Below are 13,341 nucleotides of genomic sequence, written 5' to 3' on the forward strand. Positions count from 1 at the left end.
AAAAAAAAAAGCAGAGACGAGTGTTTTAATTGATATTTGCTAACCAAATCTAATTACTAATAAGCAGAGACATAATTATCACAACAGTATCACGATTTGAGGTGATTTACCTGGGGTAGATGCCGCTGACCATGTCTTGGGCTAGGAGATCGGAGGCGGCGTGGCTTGGCCCTGCGGCTTTAGACAGCAGCAGGACAACCAGTCCCCTCATCTGAAGGTTGTTCTTACTGTCATAGACGAAGCCTCTGCAACGAAACAGCATCAGCATTAAAGCGCTGCCTCTCACATGCAGCACTCTTCATTGTGTGTAGTGACAACAAAAGCAGCAATGTTTTGGCAAAGACACAGAGTGTGAAGTCAGGACCAGCTGGAAGTCTATCACAGGGCAGACACAGAGCACAACCATTCACACCCATTTTTACACCTATGGCTAATCTAGAATCACCAATTAATACATGAATTTGGGATGAAGCCAGAGCACTGGGAGGCCCCACGCAGGCAAAAGTACATCCAAAAAAGACCTCTGCCAACCAGCTGTGTTCAAACTCACAGGAGGATGTAGCAGGTACCACTTATGCTTACTCCACTTACTGATGTTTTGCAGACATGTGACCAATAACCACGTGATGTCAACTTGCCTTACATTTTCGACATGTGACAATGATGAGTGAAAAGCTCCGATCAGACAAGCCTAAAAACCTATCCTAAACCTATCTCTCTCTAATCCTAACCTCTGAGTTGGACACAAACCAGCTGCAGGCATGAGGCACAACTCCGCAGGTGAACCTGCTCCATTTTTGGTTTGCAACACAATTTTTCCACCTTGGATAGTAGTTAGTTTTTCTGCAAAATACTATGGGCAACTGTGGCAATCTGCTGGCAACCAAAGCAATGACTTTTGGTGCAACACCTTTGAATTCGATGCCACCCAGAGGAATCTGGCAAAGTGCACGTGGCGCCATCTGAATGACCTCAATATCTGCTTCACCACCACCTCGGTTTAATTCTTAGAAGGCAGTGAAAGCTAAAGTTAGGGAATATAAAGCATCATGTTCCACTGGCATGGGATGGTAATACTTTTATAAAGTTACAGTTAATAAACTTTTAATTTAAACAGCTAAAACAGAGCAGCAATTGTCTTATTATCTACTGTAATAAAGCAGATATGCAGGAGTCAGAATAATCAACATTTATCTTAGTATTTCTCTCAGTTCATCATTTGTCTAAAATAAGATGTTTTAGCTCCTCCTCCCTCTAAGGTCACACTTCTTCTGATTGGTTGCCCTGCAAAAACAGTAGGTCTGCTCTCACATTCAGAGATGACCATATTTTTGATATCCCTACTGTTAGACACCAATACATGCAGCATATTTGTTTCTCTGATCAGAAGTGTTATTTATCCAACAAAGGAGCTTTTCAAAATATTGCACATTGCATGCAGCAGTAGTATCGCACTTCTGCATATTCATTTAATGCCATGTTCATTTATAGTTACTGCTAAACTTTATTCCTCAACACAGAAAATAACAAGAAAAAATGATAATTTTTTACTGCAGGACTTTTTTTCTTTTGGATTTGAAGGGTTGTGGTGATGGAGGTGGTCGTGGTATTCCCACCCCCTTCACCAACAATCTTCTGAGGTGTTCACAGAGGCACACGCACACCCAAGAAGACACACACACAAACACACAGAGGCCAGTGGTAGCTGCTTGTGTGGTGGGCAGATTAAATATCTTTTTAGTCTCTCTGGGGAGCGGTTAGACAGAGCACCTCTAATCCTGTCCCTATGGGAGCCCCTTGTGCCATGAATCACGCTCTCGTTAGGGGCTCCGAGGCAGACGAGCAGCCACGCCCCCCTCTGCTCGAAGCCCAGACAGCGGCCTTACCAACCTCGAGCCCCCACCCTCTCTGACCCACCCCTGCGCCACAGAGGAGGGGGGGGGGGGGGGGGGGGGGGGGGGGGGGGGGGGGGGGGGTGGCGGTGGTGGCGGAGGAACCCTAGACAGATAGTGGATGTGAGAGACGGAGCATGAAGAGAGGGAGGGGACGGAGGGAGATGGAGGGAATAGAGGCCAGACAGAAATGGGAAAGCGTGAAAAGATGACAGAAGAAAGAAAGAGGAGTGATTCACAGTGTTGTGCTACCAGGAGGAAAAATGCCCCCGAGCTTTGCCCCCCCCTCCAAAACTCCAAATAGAAAAAAAACCCCCAATCACATAAAACACCTCAGTTTCCAGAAATTTATGATGACACTGTACAGGGCTGTCTTTCATCGCAGCTCAGAAGATTTATTTATGGCTACTTTAAATTTCTACCCAGTTGGAAAATAGTTGCTGAGACCGGGGCGCTGATGAACGCAGCAGCACGGCCCGTTGAGCTAAACCGACCAGAGAGCGAAAATTATGAAGCTGTGGAGTCCAGGGAAGCCTGTGGCCTGAGGGTGGCAGATGATTAATATTTATGTCACCATCCGCACCAGCATACATCAATCAATCACAAACGCCCTCCTGCAAAGGGTGCAAAGGGGGTGGGGCAAAAAGATGATGTGGTAGAAGAGAGCGGGAGCAGAAAGAGAGAAATGGGCTGCTGTCATTTTAAAAGGGTTGCAAACAGGTCACCACGCCTTCTGCTCTGCTACTGCAGCCTAGGAATTCGGGAACTTTAGCCACCGTCCAGTACCGGCAGGGATTAATGCATGCAAATGTATGACCTCACATGTGGTGTCGTATTGATCCCGTGTCTGCCTTTTCCCCCCCAGTTTGCCAGGATTTAACAGATTTTATGCAATGCATCCACCTCTACAGTGCACAGCAGATACATTAAGATGATGATATGTTTAGAGTATTGACTAACAGTTTAAACCGGTTTCCAGGATTTGACTCATATTTCCATAAAGTCAGGTGTACAGCAGGCAGTTCCTCACTGTAAAGCACAATGTGTAGCTGCTTTTAATAACACTGAAAGGATCCACTGATTCTTGGACTCTCTGTGATCCACGGTCCTTCTGCATTTAGTATTAAGAAAAAATTCTTTAAGACATAAAGTGGTTTGATCAATGTGACATTTTCAAACTATTGTGTGTATCATTTCAATCAATATGACCACCTATGCCACATGCTGAAACTACCATTTAAAGTTGAACCAAACCATAGCGTTTGAGGTTTTCTCCAATATTTTTTAAGAAAGAGTACCAATCCTTTTTCTGTTTCTTCACACCAATTTTGGCCCATCTTTATATACTTTTTAGGTCGGCACTTCTGTAAATACTCACAGTATGAAAGTGAAATATCCTAAAGCTATTGTGCAAAAACTAATAACAATACGTTTCTAAAGGGGCCAGGTAAGAGGCAGTTGTCGATGTTTTATTTGCTCTTCTCAGTAGTTTAAAATTATCATGTAGAGCAGAGAAGAATTAAAAACTGATTCTCTTGCCAAGTTATACACAACCAAACTTAATGGATAAAAATAATAAGGCAGATTTCAATGTTTTGTCACATTTCACAGCAACTAAGCGCACCATCTCATCTTCATTTTATTTGTCATTTTGCATTTATGTGTGTACATTTTAATTCATTTAAATAGTCCAAATTTGTAATTCTAAATTGACTATAGGTATGAATGTTAGTGTGAATGGTTCCCTGTGTCTATGTGTTAGGCCTGTGACAGATTGGCGACCTGTCCATGGTGTACACTTTGATAGCTGAGACAAGCTCCAGATCCCCTGTGATGCTGAATTGGATAAGTGGAAGAAAATTAATTAATTGCAGTGCTGGAACTGGATGCAGAGTGGTAACAGCATAGACTGTATATAAAAAATGGACAAAGCCTGCATAAATGCTAACGTTGACTTTGGACTCAACGTTAGCATTTTGGGGGGGTTTTTTAGAGTCAGAAATGATGGTATTTGGATGACAGAGTGAAGCTAGTGAAGCAAGTTATCAGCTAGTTTTATTAACACTATTCTTAGCCTTTCTGCTAATTTATCCCAGTGGGCACTTATGATACTGCAACAAACAGAACAGAAAAGAAAGTGCTGCTGCAAAACGATCAGTCACTAGTCCTTGTTTCACACATTATTCCATCGAAAATCTACAGCCTATGCAAAATGGAAACTAGCCTCTTTTTTCTAATTTAACACAAATTAAAGTCTTTTTTTTATAACACATTTGAAGGTTAAACACTGGCAGCAGCTACTTGTTCACATATTTGTTATTGGGAGTGTTTTTGTCTCTTCAGCAGTTCTTGTCTTGCTCTGGACTATTCAAAAGACCTCCGCCTATCTCATCTATTCTTTTGTACACTATGTTATAACCCTTCAGTCATGCCCACTGTGGGGGCTGAAGATCACATGCAAAGAGTAGAAGCCAGTAGAAGGGAGTTCTAGTCGAAGTCAAACTCTCAAGGACTGTCCTTAAAGCAAATAAAGTTTCTTCTCTCTGGGCTGCAGGCCTCTCGCTGTAACTCCACACTTTGGGGTGAAGTTAGCTGAGCTGCAGTTTTTGAGAATGAAAGGAAAGGAAAAACCGAAACCCAACTCCACGAGGGTCTGCCTGTCTGCTATTGTGGATATTTTTATCTGCCGCGCGTCTATGGCGGAGACACAGAGGGAAATACGAACCAGCCAACCCAAGCTGACAGTGAGGAGTCAGACTGTCAAGAGGTCTGCTACACCCCTCCCCCCCCACAGCCTCCCCACCCCCTGCTGCTACAACACCCAAATGGATTGTCATATCAGATTTAGGTGTATAGGTTATTACACCCTTGGGTTCCTGTTTCCAACACACCCGTCCGCATGGCAGGATTGAGTTCGAGGACTCTTCTTGTTTTCTTTCCTTAGTGCTGTTCCTGATTTATTTTGATAAAGCAAAGTTCAGGCAACTCCCCGGATAAAGTTCAGGGATAATAATGAGTGCCGAGCATTTTTAGTCACTTCCTCTAAAATCCTTCACTGGACGTAAATGAAGGACAAACATATTTCTGAACTTGCCTTTGCACCATATAAACTGTTGCAAAAAATAAAAAAAAGTTTTTGGACTGTGGACTGAGAATATTGTCTGCGGTTCATCTACAATAAATCTTTATTATAGACAGACACATAAAGTTGCAAATCACACAGTTGTGATTTTTGTGTCGTTATTGAAATCACTGGTTGGAAAAACAGAGTCAGTGGGTCTGAAATGTCTTGATTGAACAGCCCTCTTCAGAACAGGACTCTGATTCTTACTCTAAAGACAAGTATCTTTTGAACTTTGGATCATTATCCTCTTGCCTCACTTAGACAACCTCTCCTAAGCTTCAGGTCATGGACCGCTTTCCTCTTCTCCTCCTTCAATAATTACAAAGCACAACAGCCTCAAGTAGCAAAGCTGACCCTAACCTGGATGGTTCCACCACCATGCTTCACAGTTTGGATTAAGCTTTTGTCCTGCAGTGGCATTTTTCCATCGATCCATTCGCTTCCGCTTATCCTTTTCAGGGTCACGGGGGGCCCTGGAGCCTAGATCAGCTGTCATAGGGCACGAGGAGGGGTACACCCTGGACAGGTTGCCAGTCTGTCGCAGGGCCACCACACAGAGACAGACAACCATTTGCACTCACATTCACACCTATGGGGCAAACCCCCCCCCCAAACCCTCCTTTGAGCAAGTGTTTTAGCAACAGTGGAAAGGAGAAACTCCCTTTTAACAGGAAGAAACCTCCAGCACAACCAGGCTCAAGCAGGGTTTCAGTGCTGTAGTTCTGTCTGTAACCAGACTGAAATTAAGCAAAGATACTGTTTCCTTCAACAATCTGGAGCTGACGAGCAACAGCTTTGGCCAAGGAGTTTGGAAATAAACAAGAGTTTGGAAATTGGCCTCGAATTATTGTTTCCCTGGATGTTTTAAAGTAATCTGGACTACAGCCAGATGAAAGGGATTGATTGATAATAGTGTGAGAATATATCCAAAAGATCTGGGGAAGAAACTGATTTGAACTTGGACAACAGAACTGGGTGAGAGACTTGGAGTGGTTGAAGAGGTATACTCTTAAAAGTTTTTATGGAGGTGTTTGTATATAAAAAAATCACTCTGAGCTTTATTTATGAGCAATGTTATACCTAAAAACCTTGTAGTAATTGACATTTTTTGGCATTTCTGATTCATGCGGTGATACATTTGTAAAAATCCTTGAATTAAACACGTTAAAAAACTGGAAAAACAACTGATTTATGTTCTACAAAATTATGTTGGTGCAATAGTTGCCCTTACAATTTTAGCAAATTTGTAATACAAAGATATACATCCTCTGTTTAGGTAACCAACCGGGGAGTTTCGGGGTGATTTCTATTAGTTTATATCTTTAACATGTTTAATTGTAGTGTTGCACCTTAAGTCATCAAAGAAATCCTGCTCATTCCAAATATTTCTTGCAACTAAATGAACCAAATTCAGCCCAAAAACACTTTTGTACAAGAACTCAATCTTTATTAAATCTCAGCCAGTGGCCCCATTCTCTTCACATACAGCAAATTTTCTGCTGAATTGTTATGAGGGTTAATTTGTTTCTTCCTGCAGAGAGCTCCACACTTCAGAGTCAAGGCTAGTGCCAAACTTCTTAGCAGAAGAGCCTACAGTTGCTATCATGCCATGTGTAGCTAATACATGTTATTGTAAGACAGAACAGCAATCAGAGTAATGCATTTAGTATCGGTTTATACGTTTCCTCGCATCTGCCAGTCTTGCAGTCAAAGCTGGGAAATTAACAGGCTATTAGCTGGCTTTACTTATGATATTATAGTATTCACATCAAACTATGGACACTTTCAAACACTTGACCACAGACTAAAGTGAGTCCTCCCTGTACCCCTGCATCAAAATGTAAAGAATGAAGCACTGAAATTTACGTGTATGCACTTTTCCAAATACACATAATTAAACTCCACTCTCAACGCATCGGCTGTTGCTTGACTCAAAGAAAAAACAACAACAAAAAACCCCCCAAACAATAACTGCTGGTTGTGGTCAGCTGTTCTGTAGCCTGACGGTGACAGAGTAATGAAAGGATATACGAGGATATATGAGGTCAAGTGCAGTTGTACAGTTGGCTTGGACTGTCCTATTATTATTTCATGGCAAACTAATGAAATAAAATAAAATCTTTGGATTAGATTTAATGTCTAAGACCACAGAAGAAAGTCAAAGAGGACAACTGATGAATTTCCTTGGTTCAGAAAAACATCTTCTCAACATCTGAGTCAAGAACACTCTGGAGGACAAGTCACAGTCTACATTCAAGACACAGCTTCATGAATGAAAACAGAGGATTTACAGCAAGGTGCAAACCACCGGTTACACGCAAGAACAGGCAAGCCATTTTAGACCTTAACAGAGAACACCTAAAAGAACCTGCACCGAGATCTGAAGCATATCACATTTGTCAAACATGGTGTAGACGTGGGCATGTATGCCTGCCAGCACCACAGGTAGAGTTTACAGAAGAGAAGCATGACCTCAGAGGTGTACAGGGCTACACTCTCTGCTCAAATGTTGCAGACAGAGCTCCACAGGGGAAATCAATAATCAGCCGACGCACACTGCAAAAGCAACCCAAGAATGGAATATTCTTCAATGACCAAGTCAGTCACCTGATCTCAACCCAAGAGAGTATGCCTGTACAGTTATTAAATACAAAACGGAGGGCAGTGAGACCCATAAACAGGCAGTAAAGCATCTAAAGGAAGGAAATGCTGTATATGGTGATTTCTATGGGTTCTAGACTCCAGCAGGTCATTGACTGCCAAAGATACGACAAGAAAATAAACAATGCTTTTATTTAAAGGTATGTTAGTTCGTCTAAATACATCTGAGGCTGTGAAATAGCTGTAACACCTAAAGTAGTAATGCAGAATTATTTTTAAACCCCTTAAGTTAAAACTGAAAGTACGCACTTTATTCCCATATTTCCCTAAAAATCAAGTTTTTAACCTATTTTAGCTAGCTGCATTTTCTAGATGTTATTTTTTTATTTTTTGCAGTTATCTATAATAAACTCGCTATCTTTGTGTTTCTTTGTATTTATGGGGACCTGGTGAACCCGGTGTTTACCTGGCAGTGTTGAGGAGAGGGTGCTGAGTGCCGACCAACTTCCTCAGGTGCATGGCAACGTTACTGAGCTCATCACTGAGGAGGCAGCGGAGGCTCATGAAGGAAGTCGGATATCCCACGATCTTCTCAGCATCGGAGACAACTTTGCTCCAGTTTGAGGATCCAGAGCTGGAGAACAGACTCAGCGTCCTCAGACCTCCTCGGCTGGACAAAGCCACGCAGGACAGTCGTGACCAACAAGGTGAAAACATCTTCTCTCCTACTTAAAAACACTCGAGTAGCCCACAGCTGCTTCTGACAGCAGCTACTGCAAGTTTAAACCGCTCATTCAACCGCTAATGCTGCCACATGTCATTGAGCCGAACCGCGTTTAAAAATACGTAAAAAATAATCTCGAAACTAAACAAACAGAAAGTCAAAGTCAGAATATACAGTTGTATTTCACTACCCACGACCTGCCACTGCAAGCCGCCATTTTTACACACGTGATACGTTACGTCGAAATACGTAGTTAGGGCTGTTATCACATTCCGCCACGCCCCTGCACCGGAGAGCACGCCCAACCAACTCCTTTTTAAAAAAGGGGTATTTTAAAAGTTTGGGGCGGTGTTTTAATCGAAATATCACAAGGTGAGTATATATATTTTATAAAAAAAAATTAAAATTTTTTTTTATTTTGACACAGTTTATTCAGCGGCAAGACCCTACATGTGACGACAGTAAAATATTAGTGACAGCGCCATATTAGAGTCACTGAATTTGTAGATATGTGAGATTTTCTTTCCCAACCTAACCGTACAAAATGAACTGTATAGAAGCTTCTGCCTCTGCCAGGCAAAGGTAACTCCAGTCAGTAATGTTTTACTTTTACGGAGTATGTTCAATTTTCAACTTCCTTTTGAGTAAGTTCAAATTCATAGAAATGTAACTCAAAATTTAGACCTAGTGAGTCAGAATTTTGAGATGCTCACCTGAAATTGGCTTATGGGCAGCAAATAAATAAATAAATAAATAAATAATGAAAACACCAAAGTTCGGTTGCGGGAAAAAAATCCATATTGTTCATTGACTAAAAAATGTTTTAGTTTTTACTATACATGTGTTGAGATTATTTTCATTTAACACTTTTGTCTCTCAAATTTGCTATTTTTTATGGTAAGTTTGTCATGGTTTTTCCTCCTAAATTTAATACTTTTATTTTATATAAGCATGCAGAGGTGAGCTATTATTATTGTTGTTGTTATTGTTGTTATTGTTGTTGTTATAGTGTAATTAATAAGCTAATCTTTTTTTGGTCACTTGTTAAAAATTGCACTGCTGTCAGCACCAGCTTTTTAAGAGAAAATGTTTTATAATCCAGGATCAGAAAAGCAGGTGAGTAAACCAGTAAATACAGACCTTCAGAGTGTTGGTAGGAATCAAACTGGAATGTATGCTGGCGCCAGTGAAACTGACCGACATAAATGAATATGTTATTTAGTGTCTTTCCACAAGTCTGAATGAAGACACTGAAGCAGAATGGAGTAAAATATAAATACTGACCAAATAAGGAAAAAAATGTGTTTTTGATTTAATCAAAACTAAACTTTAACACCTAAACTAAACATCTATCGTCACTCTCCACAATGATAGCTCAATATTTTGTGGGCTGTTTAACCATAAAAGCCTCCACACACATCAATGACAACAGCACTGACCAACAGCAACAGCCTCTCAGAGCAAGACTGCAAAACATGCTCATTAATGGCTCGATGAACATATCAAAGAGCACGTGGTGTTGACCCATCCACCAGATCTCCCCAGATCACATCAAACAGATGGATTTTTCTATTTGGAGGAAATCAAGCTAGTACAACCATTCCTGTTTATCTCTGGATTTTTGAAATGAAAATCCAGAGGTTACAAATGACTTAATTAGTTGAGCCTGAAACAATGTAAGATAATCTACTAATATATAGAAACAATTATTTTAAAACAAGCAAAACTGTAAACTGTCAAAATGTTAAGTTATCATTAACATGTGTTATCTAGAAGTGAGCAAAGATCAAGAAAGGTCTCTGCACAGCAGAAAGAGCAGTGTCTGTGGTCTGCTAATGTGAGGGCCCATCTGCTTTCCATTTGAGTTGGATGTTATTACATACACATTTGTAAAGCTGCTGAATGAGGGCAGCACTGCTCTGTGATTTAATGTGTTTTATATGTAATGTGTGATCATTAGAGAACATCAGTTCTCCTCAGTTTTGTAAAAAAGCAGCCCTCTTTCTTTCTTTCTTTCTTTCTTTCTTTCTTTCTTTCTTTCTTTCTTTCTTTCTTTCTAACTGACAGTGACATTATTTTGCTCCTGCTTCAAACAGCTGTGAGTTTCATATTCAGTCAGATTACAGCAACTTAAAGACATACTTCCTGAGATTTTAGGCCACTATGCACTCACTTTTGGTTAAATTGTGGTTTAGGCCTTCCCTAACTTATTATGTGTTTGTATTCAGGCAAATGTCAGATAAGAAAACCATGAATTTAAATGTCATGTCACGTACTTCAGCTAAGGAAAACCCCTTGAAAATATCAACTGATTTCAAACTGTAATAATGAAAAGTGAGCGTCCTCATGTTGCAGTTCATGTAACCCAATCTTTGTGACTATATAACCGTTCCACAGTGTGATAAGGTAATGCCCTCACAGCCTCAGTGGTTTAACAAAGCTTTCATTGAATCCTCCTCCATCTGCTTATAACAGGACTGCAGAGAAGTCTGTCAAGGACAGCTTACACAACATGGAGCTGCATCCTCTTTTACTGTAGCCACTTACAAAACACACACAGATACAACGTTCTTGTGTTTAGGCAGTAGGAAAACTGCACTTTGTAACTGAGCCATGTATTCCTTTTGGTGATTTTGAGCAAAGAAGGTTAGGATCAAATTTAGTTTTAGCAAATTTGTACCAGAATTCTACTGATTCATGTAAGATTGCACACTCTGAGAAAATAAAGTACATTATTGTATCTTTAGAGATGCATTTGGGCTGTACCCTCTAAGGTACTTCTCTTTTACCCTAGACAGGACTTTAAAGGACCTTGAAAAATCTGGATAAGATACTTTATCTATCCAAAAGTTGGGATATTCTCGTGTTACATCGGCTGGAATTTTAACCAAAAACTATTTAAAACTGTTCAAATAAAGTAGAATAGCTCAATAAAATAAAATACAATGTAACAAGACAAAAAAGCTAAATAAGTCAAAATAGAAGTAGCACAATTAAACAGAAAAAAGTTAAATAAAACAAAAAAGAGTTCAGTAAATAAAAGTCTAAATGAACTAAAAGAATATGATTTAAAAAGCTGAATCTAAGACACTATGAAGTCAATAAGTCAGTGAGCTCAGATATGAGTGGACGGTTCAGACTGATAAAGAATTAAACATGTCAGTTGTATTAAATGTTTTTATGCATCTTAAAATCCAAGACTAGAAGTTTTACAGAATTTTGGTTTACATTAGGCCAAACACAGACCAGATGTTGAAAGACCTTAAAATTATACACATGTACCCTTAAGTCCAGTAATTTGCTTTAGGGTGTACACAGGTGTGGATTTTACATGTACGATCAAAAATTCACTTCGACTGTAGCCCTTTTTCAAAGTGTTAGATTTAAATTACACTAAACCAGACTGCTGTAAACCTGGGGGAGCACATTAAAGAAAGGGCTCCTGTCATGTAGCTGAGCTGCCACTTTGCAAGGCATGGCAAGAGCATGCACTGTAACACACAAGTCATCTCACCCTGACCCCACATCACGGTTCACAGCTCCTGTTCCTGCTGATTTTCCGGCTCAAATGGGTGTCACTATGCCACAAGCAGCCTCAGCAGCAGCAGCACTCTCAGCAGCTTCCCTTATTGTAATTCCACTTTAAGGCAGAGGGATGCATGAACCTCACGGCCTTGTATTCAAAGAAATATCACAGAGTAAAGGGCAGCTGGATCAGTTTTGTATGACACAAAGAAAGTGATGCATTTTAGACATGAGGAAAAAACACAATTTATAAACATTCAGTCACATTGTCTTGTTTAAAGAGCTTTGCAAGACCAGCATGTACCGGCATGAATGTACAGTATATGCGATAATGTGTATACTGAGCTGATACATGTTTTCCTCCGGAACAATCAGACTCAATCAATATGGCCTACCATGATTTATTAGGACAGATTTTTTTTTTACTGTAGAATATTGGATGGTAATGGAACAACTGCAGTAAACAGGATTGATCAGTATAGTGGAAACCACATTGTATAGATCAGCTCTGGAATTGATTTACATTTAAACTGTTGGACTCGTGCTCACAGTTGTATTGGAAAGAGAAATGTCCTGTAGGACTTCTGTAGTATCACTCTCATGAATCTTTCAAGTTTCTGCAAACAGGTGTAATCAGAATAAACCTCAAACTAAGTAAAACTCTGTGCTCATCTTGTCTTTGAGTTGCAGCACATTTCCACACTTCCCCGAGCTGGCTTCTGGCTATACCACCACTATCGCCAAGCTCTGCTTGTAGACCATCTGACCATTGGGGGGGATAACTGCTGCTTTGCTTTGCTATATCCATGCATCTATCTATTCTGGAGCATATCCCAGCTGTCAGTTAATGAGGCAATTCAAGGATATCAAAGATATATTTTAAGAATTTCCCATAAGTGCAATGGGCATTGAACACTTCTTCAGCTACCGTGCAGCTCACAGTTTGGGTTCAGGAGACAGACACTCTTTCTTCTTTTAAGATTAGGCTCCAGTCTTTCCTTTTTGATAAAGCTTAATTAGGATTGGATTTGTTTACCCTGAACCAGCTCTAATTTATGCTGCTTAGGGTTCAAGTTGCTGGCATACTTCCCATGATGCACTGAAGATTTCTCGAGCTCTCCCCATCTTTTCTTTCTCCCTAAGTTTGTGTTTGTGTTTTGTCCTGTTTGTTGTTTGTGGCCTCTCTCTCTTTCTCCTCACACCCCAACCAGTCGTGGCATGTGACTTCCTCCTTTGTGAGCTTGGTTCTGTTAAAGAGGAAGGGAGATCTTAATATTATAGAGTCACATTATAAGGCCTCTTGAGATGGCCACTGTTGTGAACTGTTGCTATATAAATAAAAGTAAATGGAAATGACACAGTTCGTGGCCCCAGTTGGTCCTTTGCATGTTGAGAAATTAGTGAGAAAAAGCAACACTGTGAGGGCCAGATGGAAACTTAATTTCAGGCACGCTCTCTTCTGTCTGCACACGCAC

At 40.5% G+C, this 13,341-nt stretch overlaps 2 protein-coding genes across 6 annotated transcripts in view; one reads left to right on the plus strand and one right to left on the minus strand.

Moving 5' to 3' along the window:
- The window catches only part of pdss2 (prenyl (decaprenyl) diphosphate synthase, subunit 2), a 34,923-nt gene extending 26,285 nt beyond the window's left edge, over positions 1-8,638 (minus strand). The window contains exons 1-2 of the mRNA XM_005738788.2: positions 8,084-8,638; positions 111-245 (exon numbers count right to left, since the gene is read on the minus strand). Of these exons, the coding sequence (XP_005738845.1) occupies positions 111-245; positions 8,084-8,334 (386 nt within the window). The 5' untranslated portion in view covers positions 8,335-8,638. The remainder of the gene's footprint in view (positions 1-110; positions 246-8,083) is intronic.
- sobpa (sine oculis binding protein homolog (Drosophila) a) overlaps positions 8,275-13,341 on the plus strand; it is a 61,345-nt gene continuing 56,278 nt past the window's right edge. For all 5 annotated transcript variants that reach the window (XR_001290445.1, XR_001290444.1, XM_013912309.1 and 2 more), the window contains exon 1: positions 8,275-8,324. The gene's annotated coding sequence lies outside the window, so the exon portion shown is untranslated. The remainder of the gene's footprint in view (positions 8,325-13,341) is intronic.

Source organism: Pundamilia nyererei, unplaced genomic scaffold, assembly GCF_000239375.1.
Source record: "Pundamilia nyererei isolate P.nyererei 1_Seehausen unplaced genomic scaffold, PunNye1.0 scaffold00086, whole genome shotgun sequence".
Classification (NCBI taxonomy): Eukaryota; Metazoa; Chordata; class Actinopteri; order Cichliformes; family Cichlidae; genus Pundamilia; species Pundamilia nyererei.